The sequence below is a fragment of the Chionomys nivalis genome, chromosome 18 (genome assembly GCF_950005125.1).
Source record: "Chionomys nivalis chromosome 18, mChiNiv1.1, whole genome shotgun sequence".
Taxonomy (NCBI): domain Eukaryota; kingdom Metazoa; phylum Chordata; class Mammalia; order Rodentia; family Cricetidae; genus Chionomys; species Chionomys nivalis.
Genome location: NC_080103.1, coordinates 58,569,796 through 58,590,291, shown reverse-complemented (window position 1 = coordinate 58,590,291; position 20,496 = coordinate 58,569,796). Strand labels below are relative to the sequence as shown.

Below are 20,496 nucleotides of genomic sequence, written 5' to 3'. Positions count from 1 at the left end.
ACAGAACAAATGAGAACTAATCAGGATGCTGCCTAGTTAAAATATTTAATATAAGCTTATTAATAGTGGCTAGCCTAAAAACATTATCTTGAGGGAAGCGATTCCGTATGGGATGCCCAGTACTATGTGCAGAATGTGCTGTTTAGGATGGCGATGCGGCTTTTGTTAGAAATGATCTTACCAACTGTTTCTACATTCCTTAAACTCACTATTGTCCTAACTTCTCTTGGTATCTTTGAGGATTTTATAATAAGACATTTTTACACATAAACTATTCATAACCACAGAGTATAATATAGCCTTTTAATAGCAATATTTAAAATTTCTATCATTTATAAAACAGATTTTTATAAAAGATTGTTTATTCTATATGTAAGAGTGTTTAACTTGCATGTGTGTCTGTATACCTTGTGCATGCAGTGCCTGCAGAGGTCAGAAGAGGGCATCAGATCCCTGGACCTGAAGTTATAGACAGTTCTGAGCCATTATCATGTATGTGCTAGGAACCAAACCCAGATCGTCCAGAAGAGCAGAGGAGCCCTTAACCACTGAGCTGCCTCTCTAGCCCCTTAAAGCAATATTCTGAGGGCCTTAAATCCATATGTTCTGCTCCTTTCAGCTTCTGCCACTTGTCTAGAGTGAAAAGTGATAATGAAAATAAAGCATTATTATATACTTGCATTCCTAAGAATCCATTAACTTCAGTTTTGAAATAAGCTCTTCTTTAACACAAACAACTATTCATTTGGTGGCAAATGATGATACATGTCTATATGCCAGATTAAATGTTAGAAGCAATGAGAATTTTCCTATACTTTTTCTTAGTGAAACTTTATAAAGAAATAGATTATAAAATGAGAACTGTTGAATTATCACCATACATAATTACTACAAATATATAAGTATGTATATATATGTGATTTAGGAATGTAGTTATATTAAAACTATAAAGTAAATGAGTAAGGCTAAAGTCTATAAAGAGTTCTTCTTGCACCATATACTGTGTATGTATGTAGAATTAGTCTTCTTTCTTTCTTCTATACTTTCAAAGCACTGCTGTTTTCTAGGATTACTGACCCATTTTAAACCCAAGAATGGAATAGTAGGCAGTTGTTTCTCAAAAAACAAAAAAACCTGTGAGTGAGCTTGACTATAGTAAAGACTGAACGCTCAGAAGGTAAATTGAAATAAATACGATCATGAAAAAAGCAGTGTCTTCACACCAAACATGCGCTGTGCGGAGGGCGCCACAGAGCCCTGGCTAATGATGCTTTAGCCCTATTAAGGATACAATACCAGTGAGTGTAGTAATGTCTTCTTAGAAACGTATAAAGTTTAATTTTAAAACACAAGATAGTTCCCACTCAAATTTACTGTGACTCAATGCAGTGCAGTATGATATTATTTGTTTATAGTTTACTTCTACAAACCAGTATGCAAGAGGAGTTCCTGAGCCAGAAATGGCTAAAGTGATCACCAAGATCTTACCACTTCTAAGATTGCAGCATCTTACAAAGAATTAAAAAGGAATATACCTCGTGTATTAGGTACTAAAATAAAAAAAAAAAGGGGGTGGGAAAATCCTGAGGGTGTATTATCTAGTTAACTCTGAAGATAGCCTGATGAACAAAATTAGAGTCCACCATTTAGGGACAGATATTGGTGGGAAATAGAATCTTGAAGAGAGGCAAGAAAAGAAATATAAGGATGAAACAAATTTGCTTTCTATGAAGAAAAAACAAGAAGAAAAAGAAAAGAAGTTGAGAAACAGTTCTTTGTTAACTTTGAAAGTCAACACTTAACTGAATTCTGAACATTTGTTCCTCTTAACTATACTAGTAGCATAGCCCTGAACAAAATTCATCATTTTTCATTTTGTTGGAGAACTCCATGGTTCTCTCTTTTGTTGCTCTTTAATGGTTTAAAGTGAGCAAAGATAAAGAAGACACTGACAACAGAACTCTAAGCAAACAAGATGTAGAAGCCCTGTAAGTGTCTGTCCACTTTAGCAGAGATCAGACAGACCCAGAGGAGCTCTAGGAATAGAATTGGGGCTCATGAACTGTTTCTCTTTCCTGTATTCTCGGTATCTGACTTCTCACGTTTTGTGGATCTTTTTATTGAAGAATTAATTTGATTGCTCATTGGAAAACAACTAATTTATAATTATTTTATTAGAGAACCATTAAAATTTTACTGTGTATGATACATCACTGAAAAAAACCTATTCCATTTATATAGCAAGTCAGTTTAATGAGTAATTCTGTAATAAAACAAATTATTCTCAAAAATTAAATTTTGTAGTATAAAATTATTCTGATAAAACTATTCATTATTAAAATGTAAGGTACTTTAAGTTTTGTCTTTTGCGATCTGGTCTCTCTAGGTAGCCCTGGCTGTCCCGGAATTTGATACCGTAGATGAGGCTGACTTCAAACTCACAGAGATCATCCTGGCTAAATTTTCTCTCTAAGACAGTTCTTTTTGTTTGTTTGTTTTTTGTTTGTTTGTTTTTCAAGATAGTTTATCTGTGTGGTCCTGACTGTCCTGGAACTCGCTCTGTAGACCCCTGCCTGCCTGGGCTTCGTGACACTTCAGACTTGTCTAAAGTTCAAACACTGCATTGCTAACACCATCTGTTTCCTTTCTCTCAGCAGTCTGCTAAGCTCCAGCTCATCAAGCTAACCTCATGATATTTCTTCAGAGAAATGTGCTCCAACTTTAGATGATGGCCTTTTCCCAGTTCTGTGTGGCTGAAATATGAGAAAATATTATAAGTACCAGCATTAGCCTCCCTTCTAATCTAGCTGATATTTCTACCATACTTTATTATCGTGTCGCTTACATTTTTGCCAGATATATCTTGATAAGAAATAGGGTCACAGTCATCTGATTGTGATAGATGTTCCTGCTGCTGCCAGGGGCAGAGGATGGGGGCGTTTCTGTGTGTCTCAGTTTAGATTGCTACTAAATTAAAAATTGTTCCCCATAAGCTCACAGTCAAACGTTGAAATTTTACCAGAAGATGCAGCTAAATTACTTTTCAGTTGTATGTTTGAAATCACCAAGCAGAAAATTCAATGTAATGTAACAATATGAAATTCTCATTCAATAGATTGAGGACATAGACAATACGGGAACCGAATCCGCATCAGAGGTAACAGACGTTTCCTTTAATGAAACATTCACTGAAAATTATCTGATTCACAAATTATCTTGTAATCCAAGAAGGCCATGCAGAAGCTTTTATTTCACTATTGATTTATAAATCTCACAATGACAGAAGTCAAGAATGTTCTGTGAAGGCAAGAGCATGCCTGGGCCCGTTCAAACACTGCCAGGTTTGAAAAGTGTGCTTCTGCCTGCACAGTGGGTCATGAAGACAGGGCCCGGGAGGCTGTTAGGGACACTCTGCCAAGACCACATGGTTCCTGAACTAACCTTGCTGGCTGTTGGAAGCCGACATTGTAAAAGGGCAGTTTCCTCTTCATCATCTGTCTTCTTTCCTGAGTTCCTAAGAGCTCGAGTTCTGGCTTTCACACACCATTGTGGAGGGTAGTGTGTATCACTGTGAAGGAATGGTCCAATAACCTTAAAAATATAACCCAGTCAACTAGCAAGGTTAAAATCCAACCAATTTGATGGTGTGCCTAAAATTATGCTTACAAAATTGGAAACATTTTATTTTAGGAGCGTGTGTTACAATTTATAACTTTTATTTTTGAAAAAAGTAGATGTAATAAGTTTGTAGTAAAATCAATGGTAAGAGAATGCATTTCAGCTAGGTGTAGTGGTGCACGGCAGATTACAGCACTTGGGGCAGAGGCAGGCAGATCTCTGAGTTAGAGTCCAGCCTGGCCTATGTAGCAAGTTCAGGACAGCCAGGGCTACATAGAGAGACCTGTCACAAAACAATTTGTTTGAAAATTTAATAGGATAAATGCTTTACAGCTTTATCTATACTATGTTAGTATATCACTTGGGTGAACAGTCAATCGCTTTTCTCATTAAATACTACTTTATTAAGTACTGAAAAATTTGGAAGGAGGAGCAGATTATGGAGAAAGCTAAGTTGGCTGTTTAAGCCAAGCTATCCACCATCAAATTGGTTTCAAGTATGCTCACATGCACATTACCTTTTGTGTAATTAATGTACAGATTGTCTAAAATCAGGCAATGGTACTATAGTCTTGTTACTTAATTAGATAGGGTATATTAATCCTATCTTCCAAAATGCAGAGTGCTTCTTGAGACTGCCATTGGTGGATCTCAGGAAGCTTCAGTAGCATGCACAGAAAAAGATGTATTTAGGAGTAACTAGTTTTAAAAAATAAAAGTTTTTTTTTTTTTTGTCCTTCATAGCTTTGACAGCAATGTAATTCACCACTTATGGAGGTGAAGTACCCTACCACGTACATTCTTAATAAGAGTATGGATGCTAATTGTCTTTCTTACAAATAGGAAGGAGATGACTCACTGCTTATAACAGTGGTGCCTGCCAAATCGAACAAAACATCTGGAAAAATACAGAATCCTGAGGACCTGGACAAAGAGCAAGGGAGTGAGAGGCTTAATCATGAAGACGACAAAAGAATAAGATATGAAGAAGAGGGTCGATCTCTCAAGGAAGCAAAGTGTCTGTCATTAGTCATGGTAAGAGTTTTTTTACGAGAACAAATCCAAAGTTTAGTTAGCAGCAATTGTCCTTTGGGTAACAAGTTTGTTTTCATAGGATGATGAAACTGAGGCCAAAAAAGGATCCCATTTTCCTGGAAAACTGAAATTAACTTTTGAGGAACTAGAGCGGCAGAGACAAGAATATCGCAAGAAGCAAGCAGAGGAGGAAGCGAGACGGCGCTTAGAAGAAGAGAGACGCGCCTTTGAGGAAGCAAGGAGGCACATGGCAAGTGTATCTTTGCTGGCTTTGCCTTCCATCAAGGAGGCACATGGCAAGTGTATCTTTGCTGGCTTTGCCTTCCATCAGGAAGCCTCCTATGAGGCTGACTGCAGGTCCGAGCAGGCTCTCTCTGGTGGGGAAGCCTCATTTCATTGTGTTTTCCTAGCACGATGAACTGGACTAAGAGCCTAGTGCATGCTAAACAAGTGCTTTACCACTGCCTCTATTCAAATCCCAAAAGGCATGGCTTTAAAACCATAGCCATATTTATATACAATATACATACATATAATTCATCTGTATTTTCGTTGAGCTTTCACTTTGGGGCATCTTATCCAATATGCTTTAAATTTTTATTTTTAATACTGTATACTCTATTAATATATAGGTATTACTCAATGCATCTGGCTTCCCTTTATGTGTGAGTTAAGAAGTATATTTAATGGTATGGTTGTAGGATATATTTAAGTCAAATAATGAATTTCATTTGAGGAGTACAGGTCTATAATTCCAGCTGCTTGGGAGGATGAGGAAGAGTACACATCCACGGTTAGTCTGGACTACTGAGTTAGTCCGAGTTAAAGGCCAACCTTAGGGAGATGTACTCAGTTATAGTACACTTGCCTAGCATGCACAAGGCCAGAGACTTAATCCCCACTAATTCTTTACTATAAGAAGAGAAGGGGGGCTGGAGAGATGGCTCAGCGGTTAAGAGCATTGCCTGCTCTTCCAAGGGGGGGGGGCGGGATACAGGGAGAACACATGCAACACCCAAAGACTATGTGTTCCTTTTTCTGGCCTAAATAGCCTGTGGGGGTGGTCCTGACCCTGGGTGGTGACTTGCTACAGACTGGCAGTTCCGGAATTCCCAGCAACCACATGGTGGCTCACAAGCATCTGTAATGAGGTCTGGTACCCTCTTCTGGCCTGCAGGCATACACACAGACAGAATATTATATACATAATAAATAAATAAATATTAAAAAAAAGAAGGGAGCATGGATTTCAGTCTCGTTTTGAGAATTTAAAAATGAATAGCTATAATTTCAAAGTTACCATGAGTTTCTTAATCAGCTTTCATTATTAAAGTTATGAGGATTATAGCTTACCATTTTAGACTTTCTAGACATTGATTTAAAATATTCTTACTTTTGGCCAGGTGTGGTAGTGCACACTTTATTTGCAGCATTTGAGAGGCAGGGGTAGACAGGTATCTGTGAGTTCCAGGTCAAGTCTGGTCTGTAAAGTAAGACTCTGCCCCAAAATCAAATAAATAAAATCTTATTCACTTTTAGATAAATCTGTGCATTTTAATATAACTGGTAATCAGCTTAATATTTAAATTAATATTTCAGTTAATGTTTAAATGAGCAAGTAATTGTGGTATGAATTTTATATAAAATAATACCATATGGCAGTCTTTTATCTGATTAGTAGAAGGAAAATCGCTGTAGTTCAAAGGGAGGAAATTCTTTTTTTCTTTTTTTTAATCTTTTTGAGTCAGGGTTTCACTGTAGTTCTGGTTGTCCTTGAGCTCACTGTGTAGACTAGACTGGCCTTGAACTCATAGAGTTCTGTGAGAACTGGGATTAAAGTATCACCCTCTCCAGAGTCTCCGTGTGTATGTACCTGAGCTCTAAGTACAAACTGTTTAGTTTATGAGAATTATCTCAGTTGAGCCCTTTAAAAATTGTTATGCAGTCACCTTTATTCAAAAGCTTGAGAAATTTTATTTAATCTTGAGTACATTTTTATTTGTAACTTCTCCACATTTGATTATTTTATCATATAGGACATTAAAAAGGAAGAGGATTTGGCCAGGCATGGTAGCTTTTAATCCCAGCACTTGGGAGGAAGAGGCAGGTGGATCTCTCTGTGTTTAAGGCCAGCTAGGTTTGCATAGTGAGTTCCAGGGCAGCCAGGGCTATTTAGAGAGACCCTGACTCAAAAATCAAAAATACAAATAAAAACTAAATAAAAAGTAAGAGGTTTTGGAGTAAGTATTCTGGGAGCATGGAAATACTCAGTCAAGCTGCTAAGCACATGCCCTTCCGTGGCAATGCATTCCTGTCCCAGTGAGTCTCAACTTTTAGTAATGCATAGTTTCTTTTTTAGGTAAATGAGGAGAATGAGGATGAAAACCAAGATACGGCAAAAGTTTTTACAGAGTACCGCCCTGGAAAACTCAAGCTCAGTTTTGAAGAAATAGAAAGGCAAAGGAGAGAAGGTGAGAAAAGAAAAGCAGAGGAGGAGGCCCGGAGGAGAATAGAGGAAGAGAGGAAGGCATTTGCTGAAGCAAGGAGAAGCATGGTAAGACAAAGTTACCTCAACAGTATGTGTGTGCATTGTGTGTGCACTTGTGCAAGCTGTGGAGAGCCAGACAACCACCTTGGATGCCATCGTCAGGAATGGCTGCAGTCTGAGGATTCCTGTCTCCACCTTCTCAGTGCTGGGGTTATAGGTGTGCACCTAGTTTACTTGTATTCCGGGGACTGAACTCAGGTCCTCAAGCTTGAAAGATGAGGACTTCATTGACTGAGCTATCAAGCCTAGCCTAGGGATTCAGTTTTTTGAGGCTGTAAATGAAATCATTAGACTCCGAGGAACATCCTGTCTGTCATCTCTAAAATCCGTAGCAAGCATATGAATGGCAAATAGGTTTTAAACACCAGTCCCTTGTCAGTATTTTCTTTGGCCGTGTCAAAAGTTCTGATTACCAATGCATAAAGGGTTGGGCACTATCTCCCTCTCTCAAAGATCCATTTTCTAGACCAGATCTGAGTCAAGAAAAGTCAGGGAATTTTGCCATATACTCCCTCCTTCCATTCCTCTCTCTGCTGCCCCTCTCTCCTTTATTTTTTGCCATTTTAATCCCACTCAGTCTACTTGGATGACCAAAATCATTTAGTCACAATTATCTAACTCTTCAAAACACCCATCATTCTTTCTTAAACAATGATACCTAATTTGTCACAAAGGTAAACTTTCCATGCCATGTTAATGTTTATAACATGGCTATCTGATCCACAAGTTTTCTTGTACACTCAAATCAGAAACTCGGGAGCCTGAAATTACATGCCTTCAACCTTTCACTCATGCCCAAGTGGCTCTAAACTCCCATTTATTCAACACCCTGACTTACTCTCCCGTCTTCACCGCCGTAGTTCATAGCACTGTTGCTATTCCTTGCCCGTGAGTCCAGGAGAGTATTGTTGCACTCTGTGTCCATGTCTGCAGGCAGACCACGGTTCAGATCAGAAATAGAAGTCTTCAGTTCCAGGAAAACAGAATTATATTACTTGTCATGGTAAGATATATCTGACAACAACTTACAAGCAAAGATTCTAGTTCAGTTTGGAGATTGCTTGTCCTCAGGATGTGATAGTATGATGAAACTGTTTTGGAGACCAGGAAGATAGCTCAGCTGAGTATCAGCCTGATGATCTAAGTTCAATCCTAGACACTTGCTTTTTTTTTTTGTTTTGTTTTTGTTTTGGTTTTTCGAGACAGGGTTTCTCTGTGGTTTTGGAGCCTGTCCTGGAACTAGCTCTTGTAGACCAGGCTGGTCTCGAACTCACAGAGATCTGCCTGCCTCTGCCTCCCAAGTGTTGGGATTAAAGGTGTGCACCACCACCGCCCGGCTAATCCTAGACACTTGAATGATAAGAAGAGAGCAATTTTTTTTTCCTGAGACCTAAATGCCCACCTCCCACCCCCCACCCCCAATAAATAGAGGAACATTTAAAAAAGTTTCGAACCTTACTGTTGGGAGCCGGCTATGACGTTAGACAGAGTGCTACCTATTTCCAAGGTTGTTTAGTCCTGTGACAACCATAGAAAGTCATCATGGTGGAGGCTCAGAGGTAAGTGGCTTGCCCAAGGTCACAGTCAAATCAGTTACTCATAAATTTACAAAATAATGAAAAGCAAAGCAGTCTGTTAATTATTCACATTTCTAAATAATTTATTGTAGTGTATCAAACACTAGGTTTCACCATAATACTTTCCTACAGGTTTCATATAATTTATAACCTTACTAGAAATATTCTGAAGCCTGACTTCTGGCTTTGTTACCTGGCCTTTCTGTTGATTTTGGACTACTTTTCAGTTAATTCCTCAGGTTCTCACGTGTAAACCAAGGGTAATTATCCTCAGCTACTTTATAAGGTCACAGGGTTAGCTAAATATATGCGTCTGTTAGTGGACTGGCAGGTCTAAGAGTATAACTATTATTACTCTAAAACATCTCGGCAGCAAAACTTCTTCACAATAAAATTATGAATTAAGGCTTTTTGTTTTCCTGCTAAAAGCTCATGATGATCCAGATTTAACTATGACTTAACTGAAATGTCCTATTCACTGACCAGATTTGGAGATTCACTTCAATTAAAATGTTCTCAGTGTCATTAAAATATATTATTGCATGAATATTTTTGTTCATTTGAATAGAGACTAGATACAGATGGTTACCATCTTCCACACCACAGATACCCCAATCTTACATTTTTGATAATATCCCCTTGTTCATTGATTTGAGTTGTGAAACAGTTTATGATTTCTGAATTTTTAGATCAACATAAAACACTTTTATTCAAGAAATACCAGTTTCTACAATACCATCTTTTTAGTATGCACAATTCTGGAAAAAATGATAAAAATATTTATTTTAAATAGGTATTAGATGATGATTCCCCAGAGATATATAAAACAGTTTCCCAAGAATCTCTGATGCCTGGAAAACTGGAAATTAATTTTGAAGAATTATTAAAACAAAAAATGGAAGAAGAAAGACGACGAACAGAGGAGGAACGGAGGCATAAACTGGAAATGGAAAAACAGGGATTTGAACAACTGAGACAAGAAATGGGAGAGGTAAGGTGGAAGAATATTCACTTAGAGATCTAATTGAGTGCATTCCTTATATTGCTCTATTGTGACCTTTATGTTATTAATCATATAAGGATATCTGACATACTTTTATGACATATATTCTTAATATAGGGGTGTGTGTGTGTGTGTGTGTGTCCAACCTAGTAGAGTGTAGCTAGGAATGTGGTCTGATACAAAACTGAAAACTCTTGGTATCTTTTTAGTTATTTGTTGTAACTAAAGTCTTTTTCCTGTGTGAACCTTGTAGGTAACAGTATCCTGATGCAATGTCAAAAAGACAGTAAATATGTTCTTCTAAAGGACTAAGATTCAATTCCCAGAACACACATGGTGGCTCACAATCATCCATTAACTCCAGTTCAAGGGCATTTGATGCCCTATTCTGACCTACACAGGGCATGCATGTAGCACACACAAACATTATACAGGCAAAGCACTTATACATGTAAAAAAAATAAGATCTAAAAAATTGTAATCAATATTGTATTTAATTGTGGGTCCAAAGCACAGTAGTATTGATACTAGCAATTTAATATGCCAAAGAGTTTTTGTTTTGTTTTGCTTTGAGACAGTCTGTGTGTAGCCTTGACTGTCCTAAAACTAGCTCTATAGACTAGGGTGGGCTCCAGCTTAGAGATTCACCTGCTTTTGCCTCCCAAGTGCTGGGAGTCCATCTAGCTGTCAAAGAGAAGTTGGAGTTGTACAGGGCTTCCTTCATGTGAAAGGTTGGAAGTTGTTTTTTGTTTTGTTTGAGATGGGGTTTCTCTGTAACTTTGGAGCCTATCCTGGAACTGGAAGTTCTTAATAAGTAAATGTTTTTACTTAAAACTTACTTGATGTGTTTTGGTGTTCTTGCCTGCACGTATGTTACAAGCAGTGCCAGCGGGCCTGAGAAGTGTCAGACCCCCTGGAGCTGGAGTTAAAGATTGTAAACTTCCATGTGGGTGCTAGGTACTGAACCCAGATCATCTAAAGATTAGCCAGTGCTCTTAACCTCTAAATCATCTCTCCAAACCCAGAAATAAAACAGTACATATAGGATACCATTTGACCAGTGGCTTCCAGGAATCTGGTTGTCTTGGAACATACTCCCCTGCCCCACATTCACGCGCAGATGAGAAGGAGATCCACTGTAATTTACTGATAATCAACATACAGAAATCTTACTCTTTTGAAGGAGGAAGAAGAAAATGAAACTTTTGGATTGAGTAGAGAATATGAAGAATTAATCAAATTAAAAAGAAGCGGTTCTATTCAAGCTAAAAATCTAAAAAGCAAGTTTGAAAAAATTGGACAGTTGTCTGAAAAAGAAATACAGAAAAAGATAGAAGAAGAGCGAGCAAAGAGGAGAGCAATTGACCTTGAAATTAAAGAGAGAGAAGCAGAAAACTTCCACGAGGTACATTATTATTGTATTTGTTATAACCTTAATCTTAAAATTAGTATTTACAGTTACTTATTGGTATAGCTCTAACAATCTGAAAACTGAATAGCAAAAGACCATTTAGCTCATCATATAGCACTGAGTCCAAAAGGATGAGGGAGGAATGGATAGAGTGCAAAATGAAAAAGTGGAATGGTAGCAAATTAAATTTAGAAGCAAAGCAGGATAAGTGACAGTTGGTCTGGGGACACACAATGAGCCAATGGTATGGCTCAAAACAATCTATTGTGCTGGATATTAGCTGCTGCTGTGAAGGTACATTGGACATAGTGTACTTAAAAGGTTTGTAGGGCTGAGGCATTTCAGCATGATGTAACAGTGGCAGCTCTCCCTGGCCCCCTTTGGGGTTTCTGTAGAAAATTCTTCTACTATGCTTTGTAATCCAAGCCAGAAATGGCTCGATCTTAACGTTTTAGAGTGCTGATGGCTTTGCTCCCTAGCCACCATGTATCCTGTCTCTCTGTACCATTCCAGACTCCATGCTTTTAAACCAAGCAGGCTGTATCCTCAATACCTGCCTTTCTGAAATGCTTTCTGCCGGAAATGTTTCCTCTTACTGTCCTGTGAAAATAACTTTCAGCCTTTAGGGTCAAAGGCTATCTTCTCATTTGTAAAGTATTCTCCTAAAAAATGTTGTGGTAAGAGGAACATTCTAGAATGAGGGACAGTGGAAGATTGTACTAATTTGAGGGACTCTAAAACAGATCCCAAGGACTTTATAACTGTATGACTGAACTGAATAGGTTATGAAGTTGTCAAAGTACTTTGTGGCTAGTTGTGAAAGGACTTCACCTTACAAGAACTGTAATCAGCAAAAATGATATTATAGAAATTCTAAATAGTTCTACCAAAGAATTCTAGCATCACGATGAAGTGGAAAAGTCATAAAGGCAGGACCAAAGGCTAGGTAACAGAAAAACCCTTGGAGTCCTGATTCTTCAGTGTCCACCTCCTGAGCATTGGGAGTATAGACATGCACCATGCTTGGCAAGACTTTTTTTTTAAAAAAAAAAACAAAATGGGGGTAAGTTCTCTTCTAGATGGTTGCCTAGGACCTTACTATTGTGGCACCATCACCAGGGAAACCAGCTGGTGCTATATTTATCAAGTCTGGTGAGGTATTAAATTGTGTTAAGCAAGGTAAAGACAGTCTGACACTGGTTCTGAATTTAGTGAGATGCAAGCATGTGTATGTTGTAAAATTATTGGTAACAGTGGGAAAGTAGTAAAATAGTAGTCTTGTGATAATTGGAGAACACTAGTCTTTACTAGCCATGTGGTACAAAACAAAAAAACTAGAATCTTTAAACATAGGTAAAATTCAAGATGCGTATGATGAAACACTGCTGTAATCCCAGCACTTGGGAGACAGGACGAGTCAAGGGTAGTCTGGGCTCCAGGAGACCTTGTTCTAAACAAAACCCCGGTCTACCAAGCAGTTGTTCTTTTGTTAAAGATAGCCATTATAAAATCTGTAAAAATAGAACCAGTATGTTTGATGCTTTACTGCTTCTGGCACAGGTGTCAGATTAGGTTGTCCTCAATCTGAAGAATGTGTAATTCTCTTCTATCCCTTGGATAAAGGCCCTTAATGACCTTTAAAACACTTCCAGTGATAGACTTCCCCTCCAACCTCCAAATGTCTCCTGTTGAGAGCTATCAATGTTTGTAAGAGAGTGGGGCTGCACTTCTCATCCTAAGGCAAACAGGCTTTTAATGTTGAACGTGGTGAGTTCCAGGCCAGCTAGACGTCTTGGGGTGAGAACTACAAATTATGCCTTCAAACTTCCAGACTTCTTTGAAGGCACCCATACAGCCTTCAATTAAAGAATCCAATATCCACTCATAGTACTTTATATCCCCTATTTGGTTAACCAATTAAAAGGTTATACAGTGTCTGAATTTGTGTCTTCAGTATCCCAAGCTGGTAACAAACTTCTCACTTCCACGAGGCGCTGGACCACCATATGCAGGTATGGAGATAAGAGTCACGTTTGAGGACTCATGAATGCTAGACCCGCATTCTGTCAATGGAGCTACATTCTCAGCCTCTGACTTGGTTTTCTAATGAGAACACTATGCTGCTTTAATATCCTGGCACCAATACTGTCAGTGCCCTATGACTTTAGGTTTCTTTCCCATAACACCAGTCTAGTTTTCAAAGGTTCTAGAAAAGAGAACATCGATGTTTAGCTGTTTGACATTCCTTTCAGTTAGTCAACTCTCATTTTCTTTTTCTTTTTTTTTTTTTTTTTTGGTTTTTCGAGACAGGGTTTCTCTGTAGCTTTGGAGCCTGTCCTGGAACTCCCTTTGTAGACCAGGCTGGCCTCGAACTCACAGAGATCCGCCTGCCTCTGCCTCCCGAGTGCTGGGATTAAAGGCGTGCGCCACCACCGCCCGGCCTCAACTCTCATTTTCTAAATGCAGTTTTGAAGAATAAACTTGCACGTTTTCTCACTTTTCCTGAAAATCTAAATAGCTACAGTATCACAAAAAGCAAATCAAGCGTTAAATATTTTGTGCTTGTAAATTACCAAATCATTAATGCATTCATTTGACAAGCAATTTTCATTCTTTTTTAAGGACGACGATGTTGATGTAAAGCCTGCAAAAAAGAGTGAATCTCCCTTTACTCATAAAGTGAATATGAAAGCCAGATTTGAACAAATGGCTAAAGCAAGAGAAGAAGAAGAACAAAGGAGAATTGAGGAACAGAAGTTACTACGAATGCAGTTTGAACAGAAAGAAATTGATGCAGCATTACAAAAGGTATGCACCTACGGGGGCTAGAGAGATGGCTCAGTGGTTAAGAGCATTGCCTGCTCTTCCAAAGGTCCTGAGTTCAATTCCCGGCAACCACATGGTGGCTCACAACCATCTGTAATAAGGTCTGGTGCCCTCTTCTGGGCTTTGGCATACACACAGACTATTGTATACATAATAAATAATAAATATTAAAAAAAAAACCCAAAAAACCAAAAGGTATGCATCTACATAATCAGAGGGAGTTCTTAACCCATTTACAGCAATTATGGAATTGTCCTCATAGCTTTCAAGCCATTTGAATGGTTTTACAATCAACGAAACCCAGGGCACCATGCATGCTAGTCAATGCTCCAACACTGAACTGTATATCCCAAACTTTTCTTTACCTCCAAAATTCTATTACTAAAAACAAATGACAACTTAATAAATGCACTTATTTAATACAGAGACGAGAAAATGAGGAAGAAGAAGAAGGGAGCATCGTTAATGGTTCCACCACTGAAGATGAGGAGCAAACCAGATCAGGAGCTCCATGGTTCAAAAAGCCTCTAAGAAACACCTCAGTTGTTGACAGTGAGCCAGTCAGATTTACTGTTAAAGTGACAGGAGAGCCCAAGCCAGAAATCACATGGTGGTTTGAAGGAGAGATGCTACAGGATGGGGAAGACTATCAGTACATTGAAAGAGGCGAAACTTACTGCCTCTATTTGCCAGAAACTTTCCCGGAAGATGGAGGAGAATATATGTGTAAAGCAGTCAACAATAAAGGCTCTGCAGCAAGTACCTGCATTCTAACCATTGAAAGTAAGAATTGACTTTTAACCCTTTATTTTATTAAGGAAATAAATGGGAAAAAATATCACTTTCTCTCTCCTTTTTTTTAGTGGATGACTACTAGGCTTCCTTCTCTCCTTGGAACTCTCTCTCCAACTCTCTTGCTACATCTCTGTGGAGGGGCTAAAGGAGACCAGAGGCACCACCAACTTGACCTAATACCTTTTCCCCAAATCTTCCAACTAGCTGATCCAAAGAATGCCTTTTCCAATGCACATTGGGTTACCATGTTACGCCCAGTCAAAATGTAGTTGACAGGGAAGGGAAATGTACTCCTGTACGAACCTAAAGCAAATGCTTTGTATCTTCCATATTTAAAGTTTGCATGAATAAATGGAGCTTTTACATCTAAAGTTAGCCAGAGAGGATAGTCTGCTGCGGACGCCAGTCTTTCTGAAGATACACTGACAAAGGAGGACCGCTGGAAAGAAAAACCCAAGCAGGATTTTACTACTAAATCAAATTTGATAGAAACCAACGTTTAAGCAGTGTTCCAAGTGTGATAGATATTAACACGTGTGTCTCAAATGTATAATGACCACACTGAAGTTTATGCTGTGACCTGAATGAATAAATGATACTATAATGAGAAAATATTAGTATTCTATGCAGAAACAAATGTGGCTTTTTTTTAATAACACAGTAAGACTTAAGAGGATTAGATTTAGGGAAAAGTGATTTTAAAATTCTAGCTTTATGAGTTCAAGGTCAGCCTGGTCTGGTCTACAGAGTGAGTTCCAGGACAGTCAAGACTACATAGACTATCTCTAAATAACAACAAAGAAGTCTGTAAGTAATTGTAACTTATGTTCTATTATTTGGTTGTTTTATATTTATATTCAATTTCTTGGAGAACAATTTTATTTTACATTATGAAACCATAATAAAGTTACCTGTGCATCAAAAGGCCCTTTTTTTATTTTAAAAGCTATGCAATGAGCTATCCGCTCTTTTAAAAGTTTAAACAACTTATCATTAGAATTAAAAAGGCAAAACCACCACCAGTATTTTTTTCACAGTAAATCTTTAATGACAGAAATAAAGGAGAAAAATTTTAACTCAGTATACATATCAAAGACACAAAAAGACAAAAAAGCACTCTGGTAAGTCATCACTGTACATTTATTGTTTTAAATTAAGAAAACCAGAAAGAATACAAAATCACAACAATCCAATGCCCTTTACATACAATGTCAATAAAGCAAAACTCTAAACCAGTTTGTAAAGTATTCAATTTACCTCCAGTCCAAGCTGCATCTCCCTAAGACACTGTTCCCATCACAGTAGCCATTTTAAGCCAATCTTCTTTTAACACACGGGTAGTTTCTGTAGAGAACACTTTTCTCAGGACGAAAATGCATCGAGCATGCATAAGAAAATATATATATATTTGCAAATACATTAAGAGTTTCTTTAGGGTATCATTCAAGAAACTAAAGCCCTGGCAGTTGCTTTTTTTAAAGCCATCATTTTAAAAAAATTTGATTGATCAAACAAAAAGCAGGGTCATTTTCGGTCAAATTATCTAAGTATTATGAAAATGCATTTTAACGCCAGGCAGAATTTGCAAAAAAAAAAAAAAAAAAAAAAAGACATCTCCAGTGATCAGTTAATTCTACATCAACATTCTAGACAACATGTTAACTATTTTTAGGAAGAACTGGTTGTATTGGCAAAGCATTCAAAAGTGAATGAAAACTTAGGGAAGCACTTGCTATTCCTATCTAAACCGACTTTAATGAATTAACTACCAAGATATTTGTTTAATACACTTTATAATTAGTATCAAATTACTAGTTTTAATATTAAAATGATTCTCATTACTAAAAAACAAGTATACATTTCTGAAACAAACATCAAAGCAATGAACACTAAGTTATCACTCCACTAACATGTATGTCATTAAAAAAAATCTGTAAACTTGTTCAAATATGAGTTTAATTTCAAGCTAAACCATTCAAATTTCTACCTTAAAAATCTGCTGAATTCAAATCAACTGGCACCTCTTCTGCTTTCAAGTTTACTTACAAGTTTGGTGCTATTCAAAATGCTTTAAACCAGTGAAGGTTTATGTTAATGAATTGAAACTTCTCACAAGACAGAAACAACCCCCCAATATCTATAAGCGTTCATCCAGATTTCCAAACGCCAACTACAGCTAACCAAAACTTCACAGGCTCTAAAGAGATACTGACCCAACCTCTCTCCTCTCTCTCTCTCTCTCTCTCTCTCTCTCTCTCTCTCTCTCTCTCTCTCCTCTCTCTCCCTCTCTCTCTCTCTCACACACACACACACACACACAGTGTGTGTGTAACAACTATATAATTTTAACAGTTCATGGAACATTTAAGTGAATAACACTTTAAAATGAAAAGTGATCAAGATTAAGAGCAGGTACATCATACCCTATACCATATTATGTATGGGAATACATTTCATATTTCTCAATTATGATTTGCCAATTTTACCTTCTACATTGAGCCCTTCTATGGTCCATGCTCATCGGCTCACCAATGGCATACACTCAAAGGATTCCTCTTTATGGGTAACTATCTCAGGACCTGATATTATGAGCTATGATTTGGTGCTTGCAGCATCTTCAGCACTGTGTGTGAAAATGAAGGCAGTATTTTTGAATATTTTTCTTTGTTGTAAAGATAAGCAGGAGTTTTTAATAGGATCAGCACATTTAGAAACTGAATTAAAAACTGAATTAAAAACGGTGCTGTTTTAAGACAGTCATCTTAAGTCAAAATATGTACTAGTTAAACATCATTCCTAAGAACACAAACATTGTAAACTGGCAAAAGAATAAATGCAGCGTCATTTATTAAAATATAAATCAGAAACTTGGATATGCAGACTATGAAAAGTTATTTGACACAGTTAACATTTCACTGATGCACATGCCTTTTTTCAAAACTTACTGCCAGTATTCCTTAGTCTTCCTTGTCAGCATATACAAGTCATGAAAACAGAACTGTCTAGGAAACTGACCCAAAATGTTCTTACTGAATCACTATACTTTAAAGCAGTAATAATAAAGGAGGGAAAAAATAAAACCAAAACTAAAACCACGGGCTTGGAGGGTAAAGAAAATGTCCTGTCAGTTATACAAACAGGCTGTGAAGGCTGTTGAAATTTCTGACCAAAAGATTTTCTAAGTCTTAACTATTTAACTGTTCTTACTGTAACACTTCTATAATTTGGGGAAAATGGGTACAAAAAGATCTGGATGTTTTCCAGTTATAGCAGCAATCTACTCATTTTATTTTAATGAAAAAAATTAAAATAAAAACCATTACCCAAAATTATAAACAGTTGCTTCAACAAATTAACAGACTTTCCACTAGAATGGTAGCATAAATAACAAAATACATTTGGGGAAGTAGCAGATTGCTTTTGAGTACACAACCACAAAACCTCACAGGGACAACATTAATGTACTGATATATTTATATATATGTCCTTAGGTTGTGCTTACCTGTTGCTTTTTGCAGCAGAACCTAAGGTGGAAGGTCTGGGAAGGCACTGTGAAGTATAAATAATTGCACTGTTTGCAATTAATAAGGATTTTAAACTTTAAACGAATCAAAATCAACAGCCTCCAATTTGTGAATGATACTGAATTCAACTATTTTCTTCAGTTTAATTACTAAATGCACCACTTTCCTAGGTCATCCATCTATGCAACAACATCATGCAATACTGAAACTGTTCATGTCAATACCCTACACTTAATAGTTAACTCCTTAACTAGTAAACTTCAAACTAGACTATGTATCCATATGTAAATAAGGGTAAGGGAAGTCACTCAAAGTTACATAAAACAATCAAGAACATTTCAAAACATCCACAATGAGCTGTACTGTTTTCTGCCCTATTACTTCAACATTTCTGTCCTCATACCTCTTCCTTTAAAGCATATGCAAAACACATGGTGCTCACCACAGATAAAACATATTTATGAAAAGATGCTAAGCGCTACATTGCTTATAATTTGCAATCTGAAAAACACTGTCTTACACATTTCAAGTTTTTCATATCACTATTAAAGATGCATATCTTACACTGAAAAATCGGCATTTTAGGAGCACCGATAGATAATACTATTCAACTTTGATAATGATCAATCTTCTTTAGCTATTAGCTAAAGCATATCAAAAATACTTACCCATTAAGCTCACTTAAAAAAAATACAGAACTATGTATTATTCTGTTAAAAGGCAGTTATGTTTTCCTATGATATCAGCACTGTATTCCAACATAATATTCACACAAAATATAGCAATTGCATTATGTGGAACATCGACAAAGAGACTGTTGCAGTTCATCAATTTGTCATTCTGATGTACTTACAGTGCAATGCTCCTTGAAGGAACACAATCAAGGATGATACACAGCACAGTCCTCCTCACCCCTACAGAGCTAGTCCTATACTGGCTGGATCAAACCTGCACTTCAACAGACAATGGCAAGACAGACTGTATTTGCATGTAGTCTAATATATTAATATGCAAAGAGCCAACAAATATGCAGAATAAAACAATGGTTTTCAACAATACCAGAACTTCAGCATGAATGTTAAGAGTAATAAAATGATTCAAGTACACAAAAAATTAATTTGATTCAATGACTGCTGGACTTGTGCAATTACAAGACAAGGCTTATCTATAATGCAAAATGAAAAAAGCTGGAACGTTTTCATACCCCAGATGTTTCAATGGCAGATGCAATGTAGCTATATTTTTGCATACTATTTACTTTTCTACCCTAAATTTAGAAAGAAACACACTATTATATACATTGAAAGAGTTGCTTTACATGGAAAACAAAAAGTTTCTTATAAACTACTCAAATCACTGTCTGAAAACTGTTCAAAATTAGTTATGCTGAAACAGTCTTGGAAATAAGTGGAAAACAGAAAGGTTAACTGTTGTAGCAGCAGTACAGGTCTCAGATATAAACAGTGCTCACATATAAAAGGAAATTTCACTGTTAATGCAATGGAAGTATACTAAATATCATTGTATATACATGCAGTTTTTAATCAAATAGAAGGAAAAAATGAAGATATCAGGATTACTTGTGCTGAAATAGCCAAATACAACAGAAAAGATCCTCCAATCTACCACTATACTGCAAGGGGAAAAACATCATGCCAGTGTTTAAAAACTCAGTAATTCACGGGGAAAGCTTATATAGTTGTGTATATGTATCTTAATTTATCACTGCTAAGAAATTATGAATCCTTTACCCACATATCCAACTTACCGACACAGGAGGTTTCATATCATTTATTGTAAAGCACAAAACAGGCATTTTAAAAGTGAAAGTATACATTGAAAAAGTACATTTATATCACAAAGCATTGACCACATAATAGTTGCAAATACATTTGCTGGAATGTGTACATCTACACTAAAGACTAAAAACAAACCAGTTTTCATTTCTACACAGAAATATTAACCTCCTATCAGTAGTGATAGATATTTTGTACATTTTCAAAATAAAAAAAGGGGGGGAAAACACTACTTTAAACCAAAAGCAAAATTAAGATCTTCATCAAGTCGTCTGCATCCATATATTTAACAAAGGTTTTTTTCCCCCACACAATGAAGCAAATACTGTATTGTCCACTTCTTATTATTGGCCCTGTGCAGAA

At 37.0% G+C, this 20,496-nt stretch overlaps 2 protein-coding genes across 11 annotated transcripts in view; one reads left to right on the top strand and one right to left on the bottom strand.

The window, feature by feature from the left end:
• Positions 1 to 15,462, top strand: part of Nexn (nexilin F-actin binding protein) — a 29,446-nt gene extending 13,984 nt beyond the window's left edge. For 3 of the 4 annotated variants that reach the window (XM_057793069.1, XM_057793067.1, XM_057793070.1), the window contains 9 exons: positions 3,116 to 3,157; positions 4,462 to 4,653; positions 4,733 to 4,903; positions 7,013 to 7,207; positions 9,572 to 9,769; positions 10,965 to 11,186; positions 13,815 to 14,000; positions 14,444 to 14,801; positions 14,882 to 15,462. In XM_057793069.1, coding sequence (XP_057649052.1) covers positions 3,116 to 3,157; positions 4,462 to 4,653; positions 4,733 to 4,903; positions 7,013 to 7,207; positions 9,572 to 9,769; positions 10,965 to 11,186; positions 13,815 to 14,000; positions 14,444 to 14,801; positions 14,882 to 14,895 — 1,578 coding nt within the window. In that variant the 3' untranslated portion in view covers positions 14,896 to 15,462. The remainder of the gene's footprint in view (positions 1 to 3,115; positions 3,158 to 4,461; positions 4,654 to 4,732; positions 4,904 to 7,012; positions 7,208 to 9,571; positions 9,770 to 10,964; positions 11,187 to 13,814; positions 14,001 to 14,443; positions 14,802 to 14,881) is intronic. The other variant, XM_057793068.1, reaches the window with a different exon arrangement.
• A 473-nt stretch (positions 15,463 to 15,935) lies between these two features.
• Fubp1 (far upstream element binding protein 1) overlaps positions 15,936 to 20,496 on the bottom strand; it is a 28,902-nt gene continuing 24,341 nt past the window's right edge. For 2 of the 7 annotated variants that reach the window (XM_057793081.1, XM_057793082.1), the window contains 2 exons: positions 18,316 to 18,362; positions 15,936 to 17,436 (listed from right to left, as the gene is read on the bottom strand). In XM_057793081.1, the coding sequence (XP_057649064.1) occupies positions 17,406 to 17,436; positions 18,316 to 18,362 (78 nt within the window). In that variant the 3' untranslated portion in view covers positions 15,936 to 17,405. Of the gene's footprint in view, positions 20,487 to 20,496 lie in introns of all 7 variants that reach the window. The other 5 variants (XR_009058549.1, XR_009058547.1, XR_009058548.1 and 2 more) reach the window with 5 other exon arrangements.